The 13,585-nt window shown below is 39.8% G+C and overlaps 1 protein-coding gene across 4 annotated transcripts in view; it reads right to left on the bottom strand.

Annotated features, from left to right (window-relative positions):
- The window catches only part of RBM27 (RNA binding motif protein 27), an 88,708-nt gene that overhangs the window by 55,056 nt on the left and 20,067 nt on the right, over positions 1-13,585 (bottom strand). For 2 of the 4 annotated variants that reach the window (XM_003829081.6, XM_008954495.5), the window contains exons 4-8: positions 8,899-8,990; positions 8,026-8,219; positions 7,006-7,266; positions 4,171-4,464; positions 526-660 (exon numbers count right to left, since the gene is read on the bottom strand). In XM_003829081.6, coding sequence (XP_003829129.1) covers positions 526-660; positions 4,171-4,464; positions 7,006-7,266; positions 8,026-8,219; positions 8,899-8,990 — 976 coding nt within the window. Of the gene's footprint in view, positions 1-525; positions 661-4,170; positions 4,465-7,005; positions 7,270-8,025; positions 8,220-8,898; positions 8,991-13,585 lie in introns of all 4 variants that reach the window. The other 2 variants (XM_008954493.4, XM_008954494.5) reach the window with 1 other exon arrangement.

Genomic DNA, 13,585 nt, shown 5'->3' with positions numbered 1-13,585 from the left:
TCCCAGCATTTTGGGAGGCCGAGGCAGGTAGATCACCTGAGGTCAGGAGTTCGAGACCAGCCTGGCCAACATGGTGAAACCCCGTCTCTACTAAAAATACAAAAATTAGCTGGGCATGGTGGCACACGCCTGCTGTCCCAGCTACTTGGGAGGCTGATGCAAGAGAATCACTTGAACCTGGAAAGCAGAGGCTGCAGTGAGCTGAGATTGTGCCACTGCACTCCAGCCTGGGTGACAGAGCGAGACTCTGTCTCAAAAAAATAAAAAGGAGAGACTAAATGTTGCTACTCCATGGCAGAGTAAAATTCTCCAAAACAGAAAGCCTTGCCTTTCTCTCCCATATCACACAAAATTAAAATGTGGCTATATAGCAGAAACACGATAAACTATATTGTGAATACAAATACAATTTTTAGAATCCATAAGAACAGAAACTATTTACCATTTTTTAAAGGGTTATACTCATATGAGACAACTTGGCTTTTCTATACCCTGTCAATTTTAAGTCAAACAACATGTACTTACGTTCTGATACTGTGTAAAGGAGGTTCTGGGGTAAAGGAGGAGGTAGTCTTGTTCCCACTGATGCAAGATTGGGCACTGCACTTGTCCCAGGCTGGTCACGGCTGTTTATCAAGCTTGATTGTGTTATAGGTGGTCCTACATACAGACAACAAAAAGTGAAAAGTACAGCATTAATATTTCCTAATAAAAGTATCAGGCCAGGAGCAGTGGCTCACACCTGTAATCCAGAACTTTGGGAGGCCAAGACAGGCGGATCACCTGAGGTCAGGAGTTCGAGACCAGCCTGACCAACATGGAGAAACCTCGTCTCTACTAACAATACAAAAATGAGCAGGGCGTGGTGGCACATGCCTGTAATCCCAGCTACTCAGGAGGCTGAGGCAGGAGAATCACTTGAACCTGGGAGGCGGAGGTTGCGGTGAGCCGAGATCACACCATTGCACTCCAGCCTGGGCAACAAAAGCAAAACTCTGTCTCGAAAAAAAAAAAAAAAAGGACCATCATAGGCCAGGCACGGTGGCTCATACCTGTAATCTCAGCACTTTGGGAGGCTGAGGCAGATCACCTGAGGTCAAAAGTTCGAGATCAGCTTGGCCAACGTGGTGAAACCCCATCTCTACTAAAAGTACAAAAATAAGCTGGGTGTGGTGGCACACGCCTGTAATCCCAGCTACTTGGGAAGCTGAGGCAGGAGAATCACTTGAACATGGGAGGTGGAGGCTGCAGTGAGCCGAAATCACGCCACTGCACTACAACCTGGGCAACAGAGAAAGACTTCATCTTAAAAAAAAAAAGAAAAAAATACCATACTAGTACTAACTTGGATACTCACATTTAAAATACCTAATTTGGCTCTGAATAGAATTAAAGAATTTAATATATGCAAGCTTAAGCACTGGGAGTTGTATAATCAATTAAAAGAACATTACTTGTTCTAGAAGAGGCAAAACTAATCTAAGGTGAAAAAAGGCAGGACTGGTTGCCTCTATGGGTGAAGGTGGAGAATGGCTGAGAAGAGGCTTCAGGAAACTTTCTAGGGTGATGGTAAAGTTCCACAGAATTCAAGTTAATGATAAGCATGCTTAAGTGTACGATGTCTGCAACATACTGTGAAAAGCATCAAAAGTAAAAATGGAGAAACGGAAAGATATGTGCTAACATAAATACAGTAAAATGCTAATTGTAGAACCTAGACGGTAAGTATACAAGTACAATTCTTTCAACTTTTCTATTTGTTACAAACTTTTCATAGCAAAATGTCGGGAGAAATGGTATTCTTGAATTTAACTTTTAAATAGATATGTTCCCATGCTGAGATAATGTTCTTTATTTTAGAATTTCCATATATAAAACGATGTTGCTTTATCTGGGAAATAAAATCTCAGCTTGAGCTTCACAATTATACTGTTTATGTGATTATATTAAATATTCACATATGGGCTGGGCACGGTGGCTCACGCCTGTAATCCCAGAACTTTGGGAACTGAGGCAAGCAAACTGCTTGAGCCCAGGAGTTCAAGACCAGCCTGGGCAACATGGTGAACCCTGTCTCTACAAAAAAGTCCAAAAAAATTTAGCCAGGCATGGTGGCACACGCCTGTAGTCCCAGCTACTCAGGAGACTGAGGTGGGAGGATCCCTTCAAGCCTGGGAGGCGGAGGTTGCAGTGAGTCGTGAGCCAAGATCTCCCCACTGCACTCCAGCCTAGGGCACAGAGTGAGATCTTGTCTCAAAAAGAAAATAAAAGAAAAAAAAAATCACAAATGCTAAGTTAAAAAAAAACAACAATATGTTTCTATAGGCCAAACATATGCATTAAATCCCTCCAAACATTTACCAACTTTAATAATAAAACATATTCTTTAATTTTTTTGAGACAAAGTCTTGCTCTGTCACCCAGGCCATCACAGCTCACTGCACCCTCGACCTCCTGGGTTCAAGCAATCCTCCCACCCCAAGCTCCCAAGCAGCAGGGACTACATGCACCCCCCGACATGCCTGGCTAATTTTTGTATTTTTTGTAAAGGCAGGGTTTTGCCATGTTGCCCAGGCTGGTCTCAAACTCATGAGCTCAAGTGATCTGCCAGCCTCAGCCTCCCAAAGTGTTGGAATTACAGGCGTGCACCACTGTGCCGGGCCATGAAATGTATATTCTACAGAATACTTTATTACTGCAGGGAAGCTCAGGATCATGTGAAACCATTTTCACAATTTCTGTAATTATAATTCTATAACTGAGTCTGTAATTATTTCAAAATAAAATGTTAAAAAGAAATTCATTAAAACTACTGCTTAAACTGAACAGCAATATTTCTAAAAATAAAAATTTGCCATCTTTTATTTATTTATTTATTTTTGAGACAGGGTCTGGCTCTGTCACCCAGGCTAGAATGGAGTGGTGCAATCTCGGCTCACTGCAACCTGTCTCCCAGGCTCAAGCCATCCTCCCACCTCAGCATCCCAAGTAGCTGGAACTATGGGTACACACCACCATGCCTGGCTAATTTTTGTATTTTTTCTAGAGATGGGGTTTCGCCATCTTGCCCAGGCTGGTCTCGAACTCCAGAGTTCAAGTGATCCACCCACTTCGGCCTCCCAAAGTGCTGGGATTACAGATATGACCCACCATGCCCAGCCTAATTTGCCATCTTTTAATGTTAAAAGTCTTCAAGCAGATAACGTTTTATATTTTTGCATACATGAAAACAATTCATTCCATAATTTTTTCAATTACTTTTTAAAAATTTAGTCTTACGTCTATTTCTACTATATTGGCAACTGTTAATAATGCTTTTTAAATGACCATTTTAAAACATTTCTTACTCCTAATTTTGCTGGATGTGATAATGGCATATTGATTTTTTTTTTTAAATAACAAAAACAAAAAGTCCTTATCAGAAAGGAGATCCATACTGAAGTACATACTGGTGAAGTGACATGACATTTAGAATTTACTCCAGCAAAAAACCAACCAACCCAAAGAAAGTTTATGGGAGAGAAGGGAAAATATGAGACAAAACAGCTGAATATTGATCATCATTGAGGCTGGATGATGGTACCTGCAACACACATACTATTCTGCTTCTAAAAATGTCTGTAATAAAAAAAAATTTTTTTAATATTATTTCAATATTCTTGAAGAGATTTTCCTTAAAGACTGGAAAATTTCATAAAACTCCTAACATGTTTTTTCTCTGACATCTTAAAAACTGGCTTTCTTGGCCAGGCATGGTGGCTTATGCCTGTAATCCTAGCACTTTGGGAGGCCAAGACAGGAGAGGACTGCTTGAGGCCAGGAGTTCAAGACCAACCTGGCCAACATAATGAGACCCTGTCTCTAAAGAAAAACTAAATAAAAATAGATAAATAAATAAATACTGGCTTTCTTAAGATGATAACTAGATTTGACTGCAGGTCAATATAGGGTAGGCCACTACACACAAAATTTACACTGTGGTAATACAAATAACATCATGCAATAATGGATGAAAAAAAGAAAAGAATAGCATCTTAATTATGGGAATATATTCCAAATTATATTATTACTCTATTTCTCAAACACTTTAAACGAGTGTCAAGTTAGCTAAAAGGGATGAGGTACTTCTAAACAGAACGCTAGAGAAAAATTCAACGAATATATACTTACTTGGTATGGGAAGCACAACGGATGGTGGAGGCTGACCATGTCCTTGGGGAACAGGAAGTCTCATACTATGGCCAGGACCTGGACCTGGGCCCGGGCCTGGGCCTGGACCTGGGCCCGGGCCTGGGCCTGGACCTGGCATTGGAGGCATTAACATTCCAGGAGGTGGTGGAGGAGGAAGCCCAGGAGGAGGGGGTGGGAAAGGAATCATACTTGGCAGAGCAACTTCATCAACAACTAGGGGATCATTTCCATGATCAAACTGACAAAGGTCACCAAGTACACAAAATCCTCTTTCTGTGGAATAAAGAATAAAAAAAGAATCTTATTATCATCTACTTAGAGTTCAGAAAACAACAAAACATGTCCCTGAAAAACCCACCAATCTCATTTACAAAGTGGTTTTCTCCAAGGAATCCAAAGTCTCAGTGTTACTCTGTTAAGCATCACATATCCCCAAGGTAGAGGCAGATGTACTCTCTACTTTTTATACTATGATACTATGACTTGTTGAGAAAGCAAATAAAAGAGTCAAGAACAGGTTACCAACTACCATTATACTAAACCATTTGCAATTAAGCTTTCATAATAAAAACTCAGATATTTTAAACAAATATCAATTTAGCAAAGGCGTGGGGTAGGGGAGAATAAGGGCATTGACTTAGATTATTTACTCTCAATCTATTCTCATTACATTATTCTAAAGCAACCATTATTGCTATATCTGGAAGTTGAAACTTTCAAATATTCAAGTGGACATTATGTACCAGGTTATCACTTGTAGCACTGTTCATAGTAGAAAAATAATAGAAACATCCCAAACATACATCAATAAGGAATAAGTTAAACACGTTTGTACATAAAGAATACTAAGAAGCAGGGCTGGACGCAGTGGCTCACGCCTGTAATATCAGCACTTTGGGAGGCCAAGGCAGGCAGATCACGAGGTCAAGAAACTGAGACCATCCTGACCAACATGGTGAAACCCCGTCTCTACTAAAAACACAAAAATTAGCTGGGCGTGGTGGCACGCGCTTGTAGTCCCAGCTACTCAGGAGGCTGAAGCAGGAGAATCACTTGAACCCAGGAGGCGGAGGTTGCAGTGAGCTGAGATCATGGCACTGCACTCCTGCCTGGTGACACAGCGAGACTCCATCTCAAAAAAAAAAGAGAAAAAAAAGAATACTAAGAAACCTAAATAAATACTGAGAAAGCTCTCTCTGTTTTAACATAGGATGAACGCCAGGAAATACTACTAACTGAAAAAACATTATGCAGAAGTATGAGTAGCATACTAGTATTTATGTTAAAAATGTGGGGAAAATATGTGTATTTACTTATGTACATATGCACAGACTATGTTTGGAAAGATAAACAACAAATTGATAACATTACGTTGGCCTTGGCAAGGAGTATTCTATGGCTGAGAGATTAGGGCGAGAATGAGGTAATTCTTGAATTATAATTTGACTCTATTCCCTACTTTAAAATAAGTAAAATGTAAAAACGTATGCATTCTGTATTTATAGAAAAAAATTATGATGTCTGTGACTTGCTTGAAATAATACAGGCCACAGAAGTGAGTGGGAGCATACATTAAAACAACATTCCCCATGGGTTGGTGCCTATTTAAATGATGTAACGGATACACTGGGGTTAAGCATATCATTTTGTCAGCTTTTATGAATATATAAATACTTCCATAATAAAAATTTAAAAGAAATACACACATACCGATTCATTCATTCAAATGGAAAGTCAGCAAATCAAACTTGTAAGTAACTTCTACAAATTCCCGGCAGCAAACACTACTCAAAAAAATGACAATTCCTGGCTGGGCATGGTGGCTCACACCTGTAATCCCAGCACTTTGCGAGGCTGAGGAAGGTGGATCACCTGAGGTCAGGAGTTCCAGACAAGCCTGACCAACATGGTGAAACCCCGTCTCTACTAATACAAAAATTAGCCGGGCATGGTGGCTCACGCCTGTAATCCCAGCTACTTGGGAGGCTGAGGCAGGAAAATCGCTTCAACTTGGGAGTCAGAGGCTGCAGTGAGCCGAGATTGTGCCACTGCACACTAGCCTGGGGGACAGAGCAAGTCCGTCTCCAAAAATAAATAAATAAATAAATAAAATTCTTTTAAAAAATTACAATTACTAGTGTCTATGAAATTTTATGGTATACTATGGCATACAGTGTTTGAAATAACAATGAGAACAAAAAAACAAAAAAAACTAAAAAAGGGTAAAATTTAAATATTCTCTTAATGAGAGCCAAACCATTAAATCAAACAGAAATTCTCCTCCCCATTCATCCCTTTTAACAAAATTTGGACTATAGGCATGGTGCGGTGGCTCACACCTATAATCCCAGCACACTGGGAGGCCGAGGCAGGCAGATCACCTGAGGTCAGGAGTTCGAGACCAGCCAGACCAAAATGGTGAAAGCCTGTCTCTACTAAAAACACAAAAGTTAGCCAGGCATGGTGGCACACGCCTGTGTGTGACTTGCTTGAAATAATACAGGCCATAGAAGTCAGTGGGAGTGTAGATTAAACAACATTCCCCATGAGTTGGTGCCTACCTGGGAAGCTACTTGGGAGGCTGAGGAAGGAGAATCGCTTGAACCCGGGAGATGGAGGTTGCAGCGAGCCAAGATCGAGCCACTGCACTCCATCCTGGGTGACAGAGCGAGACTCTGTCTCAAAATAAATAAAATAAGATAAAATAAAATAAAATAAAATAAACTGGACTATAACTAAAAGATATGCAATATATGCAACATTTGCTCTGCTAGTACTTTTGGGCACAATATGAGAAAAGGTGGTGATTTTTACCATCATAATCTCTGCATCGCCTCTTTGGTGGTAGGTTTCGACCAAAAGAATTGGAAGAGCTATGATTGTTATAGTAATTAGACCAACTCTCAGTTGTGTTTTCAGAGTGGTGAGCAGGTGCGATCACAGTAACAGTGCTGGGAATAGACTGTGCCCCAGAGGAATACTGCTCAGAAGAGTTTGGAGGTGGTGCAGACACAGGCACATAGGAACTCTCCAGGTCATTCCTTTCACTCTTAAACTTCGATCTTTCCCTGTGCTCTACTTGGAGACAAAATTAAAAACAGAAAACAAAGAGATCAGATATTTCATGTTCTTAAACTATATTTATTTTCTCACATAGAAGAGAAAACATGAGAATGTTGAATTAAACTTATCTAGCTATCCATATTTCATACTGCTCTCTTTATTAATATATCCTAAAAGCAGGGACATCAACAAGTGACATATCTTGGGCAAGAACTTGTGCAAAATCATCTTTTATAGTATCAACATCAGTTACACTTAACTGAAAAAGAGTCAGCTTCTCCACAGATATTTAATAAGAAGGTTATCTAAGAACTGACTTCCAAACTTGTATCTCAGAAAATGAGTGGTTGGGATCCCAATAATCTACTTATTTTATCCATTTAATTTTATAAACTTCAAGCACCCTTACAGCAAATCAATTACTTTTAGAAAACCAAACAAACAAAAAAGAAAAGCAGGCAACCCTCTTCCTCACGTGATAGCTTTATTGATTAAAGGATATTTGTATCCATTATACAAAATGAGTTAAGTCTAGACATGTACAATGATACACTTGAATAGCTCCTTTTTAATCAAACTCCCTTGACTCCATCCCCAGAATAGAGCCCTGTTTTCTAACAAAATGAATATTGAGCTTCTTGAGACAATTCCAGTTTTTACACTGCTCAGACATATTAAAGGTACATCTTTCTTTAAGAGAATTTCTTGCACCCTTGTGATAGAGACAGACAAACAACTACAGAGTTTTTAGGGGGACACTCATCTACTCACCAACATTCCTATTTGGATCCCGGTCTTTGCTGCGCCCCCTACTTCGGCTTCTACTGCGACTCAGGCCTCGACTCTTACTCCGACTCTTACTCCTGCCTCTTCTCCAGTCATACTTCTCACGGTACAATTCATTCCGCTCATAGTACCGGTCATAGTCTCTCCATTTCCCGTCTTCTCTTTTTTTCTCACGTGTCCTATAATATACAGATATAAAAGCCATATGCAGGCTATAGAAACCAAGTCTGCAAACAAATCTATAGTATAAATACTACTCTTGAGTCATCCAAATGCATATCTATGCTTTTTTAGAAAGTTGCAAAACTACCACATAATTCCTCTAATCAAATATATACAGAGAAAAAACATCCCTCCTGCAATTATACTGGGTGGGGAGAAATGAAAAAAAGAGGTGAATCCAAAGTATGGGGAGGGGTGGGCAGGGGAAAACAGAAAATTTGAAATAGAAAAGAAAAAAGGCTCAAAAAAAAGTTTTCCTAAACAAAGACCAATTTTTGATGTTAGGCTGATGATTCAATATACAAGTTGTACTACTTGTCATAAAAAAATGACTTGGATGATTTTAATACTAAGCACCCCTAACCAAATGGAACATTTCATTAATATTCTCTAAGGGGACTGCTCCCACCCCTGAGCTCTTGGGGAAAACACATAATAATGACTGTTTATAAAAGGAACAGAAAGTAAGACAAAAGACAAAAAACAGAAAGAATGAAAGGAAGAAAGGTAACATCTTTCTTTAATGAGTTTACAGAGAGAGGAGTAAGTATATATATTAAAAATCCCTTTAATGTCCTTGCAAGGCAACTAAAAAGTGAGTTATCAATGTCTTCCTAGTTAAAGATAAACACAAACCTTCGTTCACTAGATTCTGAAAGAGTCTTCTGGGGACTAGGATATTTCTTTTTTCTGCCATCTCGTTCTTCCTCTGCTGGCTCCTGAAATACCTATATGAAAATATTGATTAGAAGTAAGAGCAAGGCCAGGCATGGTGGCTCACACCTGTAATCCCAACACTTTAGGAGGTCCAGGTGGGAAGACTGCTTGAGGCCAGGATATTGAGACCAGCCTGGGAAACACAGGGAGACTCCACCTCTACTAAAAATAATAAATAAAATAAGTTAGCTGGGCATGGTGGCATGCACCTGTATGTAGTCCCAGCTACTCAGGGGGCCGATATGGGAGGACTGCTTGAACCCAGAAGTTTGAGGCTGCATTAAGCCATGATCACACCACTGTACCACAGGCTGGGTGACAGAGTGAGACCCTTCTCAAAAACAAACAAAAAAAGAAATAAGAATGGTCCCTCTTGGCCGGGCGCAGTGATTCACACCTATAATCCCAGCACTTTGGGTGGCCGGGGCAGGCAGATCACTTGAGGTCAGGAGTTTGAGACCAGCACGGCCAACATGGTGAAACCCTGTCTCGACTAAAAATACAAAAATTAGCCAGGCGTGGTGGCACGTGCCTGTAGTCCCAGCTACTCAGGAGGCTGAGGCAGGAGAATCGTTTGAACCCAGGAGGCGGAGGTTGCAGTGAGCCGAGATCACACCACTGCGCTCCAGCCTGGGCAACACGAGACTCTGTCTCAAAAAAAAAAAAAAAAAAAAAAAAAAAGAATGGTCCCTCTATAAATTATGAAACATGTCCATCTACCTGATAATATTTCTGGCGCAAGAGAGGGCACGATTAAATACACTGAAAAAATAAAGTCAATTCATATCCAAAAGAGTCAGGCAACAGCAGAAATAAAAAAGATGCTCAGATTACTTCAACAAGCAGTTTGTTAATTTTTTAATGTTAATTTAAAGTAGGGAATGGTAGTGTAGGAAAAGTATAAACAATTCATTCTTCAAATTAAAACAGCAAATCTCTTAAGTACCATATAGTAAAACGGTTATGTTTTCCTCATTATGAAATATATATACATACATAATTCATTTGAGTAGCTCTTCAGATTTATTCCATAGGAAACGTTTTAGGAAAAAATGGTTAAATCAATGAATGCTATAAAACTAAGTAATTCATGTAAACTATGGAAAAATGGTATTGGAACTAATGGAAATGTTAAGGCTTTCTCTTAAAGCCTAACCGTCAAAATTGACCAGAAATACAAAGAGAACAGTAATTTTTATTTTTTTATTTTATTCTTTTGTTTTTTTGAGACCGAGTCTCACTCTGTCACCCACGTTGGAGTGCAGTGGCGCTATCTCAGCTCACTGCAACCTCTGCCTCCTGGAGAACCAGTAATTTTTATTATTGTCTTTGAACAAGTTTATCTCAAACCGAATATATAGTCTTTACCAGAGAAAGGTGAAATAAAGTCATTTGCAAGAGTTAAACAAATACCTATCTAATGGAGAAGCTCACTGACAAATACACAAATCAGGAAGTGAGTGAATGGACTTAGGAGATAATAATTTAATAAAATTCAGGCAACATAAAACGGCAGCCACAATATGGCAACCATATGGCAGCAAAATCACTACACAGTCACTAGACTACATTTAAAAAACATTCTCTATCTTAATTCACAGGAAATACAGAGGATGTATTATTCCACTGGGATGCAGACAGCAAAATCCAGACAGTAAAAAACTCTACAGGACAAATGATTGAATTTCTTCACAAAATAAAATTTAAGGAAAAAGATGAGGTAAAGAAAACAGGCAATGAAGGCAGTGTGCTTCATAAATCATGGCACATGTCTACCAAGTTGTTTTTCCAGAAGCAGGATTAGTTGGTGCCAATGATCCAAATTCTCTTACCCTGGTGATCAACAGTCTAATTAGAAAACCAATAATGGAACCCAATGTAGCCGAAGACCAAGGAAGAAAGTTAAAATGGGTAATCCCTAGATTTGCTTCTCTATACCCTGTTCACAGCAACTAAGCACAGACCAGAAAAAGACAATTAGCCAAAGATGTGTGCCACCTCAGACTCCTTTCCTACTCTATTATCTAACAGAAATACTATAAACAATTATGTTTATGCACTACTAAATGAACTACAATTTATTTCAGTAATTACGATTAAGTTATGTAATTTTCTAAAACTTAGAAAATGAGAAACGCCGGAAAGCTGTCAGTTGGGGTAGCTCTACACAGAAACTGGCATTATCCATTTTTCACAATTCTCAAAATTGTATCTACAAAGATACAAACAAGATAGTATAACAGTTTTGTTTTTTTTTTTAAACTGTTCTTTTAAAACTCAAGACAGGCTGGGTGCGGTGGCTCACACCTGTAATCCCAGCACTTTGCGAGGCCAAGGCAGGTGAATCACCTGAGGTCAGGTGTTCAAGACCAGCCTGGCCAACATGGTGAAACTCTATCTCTACTAAAAATACAAAAAAATTAGCCAGGAGTGGTGGTGGGCACCTGTAATCCCAGCTACTTGGGAGACTGAGGCAGGAGAATCGCTTGAATCCAGGAGGTGGAGGTGGCAGTAAGCTGAGACTACACCATTGCACTCCAGCCTGGGCAACAAGAATGAAACTCCATCTCAAAAAAATAAATAAATAAACTCAAGATAATGCAAATTTTCTCTCATATTCAAATCAGCTGCCTCTCAAACAGATACATCTAAACCACTGAGATTCAATGACTGTAAAAAACACGTTACAAAAAATTTTAACTTATAAAAAACATAATCTATACCATAGACCAAAAATTATATACTATAAAGTACCAAAGAAAAATGTCTACGAAAGTACTCAAGAAAGTTTTCTTCCAGCCCTGGCGCAGTGGCTCATGCCTATAATCCCAGCACTTTGGGAGGCCGAGGCAAACAGGTCACTTGAGGTCAGGAGTTTAAGACCAGCCTGGCCAACTTGGTGAAACCCCGTCTCTACTGAAAAAAAAAAAAAAAAAATTAGGCAGGCTTGGTGACAGGGCCTATAATCCCAGCTACCCAGGAGGCTGAAGCAGAATAATCGCCTGAACCTGAAAGGTAGAGGTTGCAATGGGCCGAGATCGCGCCACCGCACTTCACCCTGGGTGACAGAATGAGACTCTGTCTAAAAAAACCCAGAAAGGTGGCCAGGCGCTGTGGCTCACCCCTGTAATCCCAGCACTTTAGGAGGCCGAGGTGGGTGGATCACGAGGTCAGGAGTTCAAGACCAGCCTGGCCAATATGGTGAAACCCCGTCTCTATTAAAAATACAAAAATTAGCCAGGCATGGTGGCACATGCCTGTAATCCCAGCTACTTAGGAAGCTGAGGCAGGAGAATCGCTTGAACCCAGGAGGTGGAAGTTGCAGTGAGCTGAGATGGCACCACTGCACTCCAACCTGGGCGATGGAGCGGACTCCGTCTCAAAAAAAAAAAAAAAAAAAGAGAAAGGTAAAAAACAGAAAGGTTTCTTCCTATTTCCAGTACTTTAAGACACATTCAACAAGCCTCTCCAATTTTGAGAGAACTTGATGAGATAATTACAGGGCATGATATAAAAAGAAAAAACAGACAGCAGTCTCAGTTGATCTTCATAAATATAGCCACATTTTTTCTTTTAATGTTGGATCAGGTCAATCAGCCTAGCATTTAAAAATGAATCGGAAATGATAACTAAATGATACCTAATCCTTAGAATCAATCCTGAAAATGGAGAGGAAAAGAACATGCTATAAAAAAGAAACACTTGGGACTCGGTGCAGTGGCTCATGCCTGTACTCCCAGCACTTCGGGAGGCCAAGTCAGGAGGATCGCTTAAGCTCAGGAGTTCAAGACCAGCCTGGGCAACATAGTGAAACCCTGTCTCTTTAACAACAACAAAAAACTTTTTTAAAAGGAAATAAAAAAAGGACATTGCTTGATCAATTGATAAAACTGAATACAGATAATACATTAAAGTACTATATGGATGTTAAATTTACTGAACTTGATCACAGTATCATAGTTACCTAAGAGAATATTCCTTATTTGTAGGAAATACACACTGAAGTACTTTACTTAGGGGTGAAAAGACATGAAGTATGTGACTCACTACTCAAATGACTGAGAAAAAAATCATATGGATATTTAAAGAGAGCAGATGGGGCAAATTTTCAGTAAGTATATCTAGACCACCTATAACCCCAGAGCTTTGGGAGGCAGAGGTGGGAGTTCGAGACCAAACTGGGCAACATAAGGAGACTCCAACTCCATCGAAAAAAAAAGTTTATCTAGATAGACGTCATATGGGTGTTTTGGGTATTATTCTCGTAATTTTTTTTTTCTTTCTGAGGCAAAGTTTTGCTCTTATTGCCCAGGCTGGAGTGCAACAGTATGATCTCGGCTCACTGCAACCTCCACTGCCCGGGTTCAAGCGATTCTCCTGCCTCAGCCTCCCAAGTAACTGGGATTACAGACGCCTGCCACTACGCCCAACTAATATTTTGTATTTTTAGTAGGGGCAGGGTTTCCCATGTTGGCCAGGCTGATCTCAAACTTCTGACCTCAGGTGATCCGCCCACCTAAGCCTCCCAAAGTACTGGGATTACAGGCATGAGCCACCATGCCCAGCCTCTTGTAATTTTTATTTGTTTAAAATTATTTCTAAATTA

Source organism: Pan paniscus, chromosome 4, assembly GCF_029289425.2.
Source record: "Pan paniscus chromosome 4, NHGRI_mPanPan1-v2.0_pri, whole genome shotgun sequence".
Lineage (NCBI taxonomy): Eukaryota > Metazoa > Chordata > Mammalia > Primates > Hominidae > Pan > Pan paniscus.
Note: the sequence above shows the minus strand (reverse complement) of the source record. Positions and strands in the feature narration are given on the sequence as shown.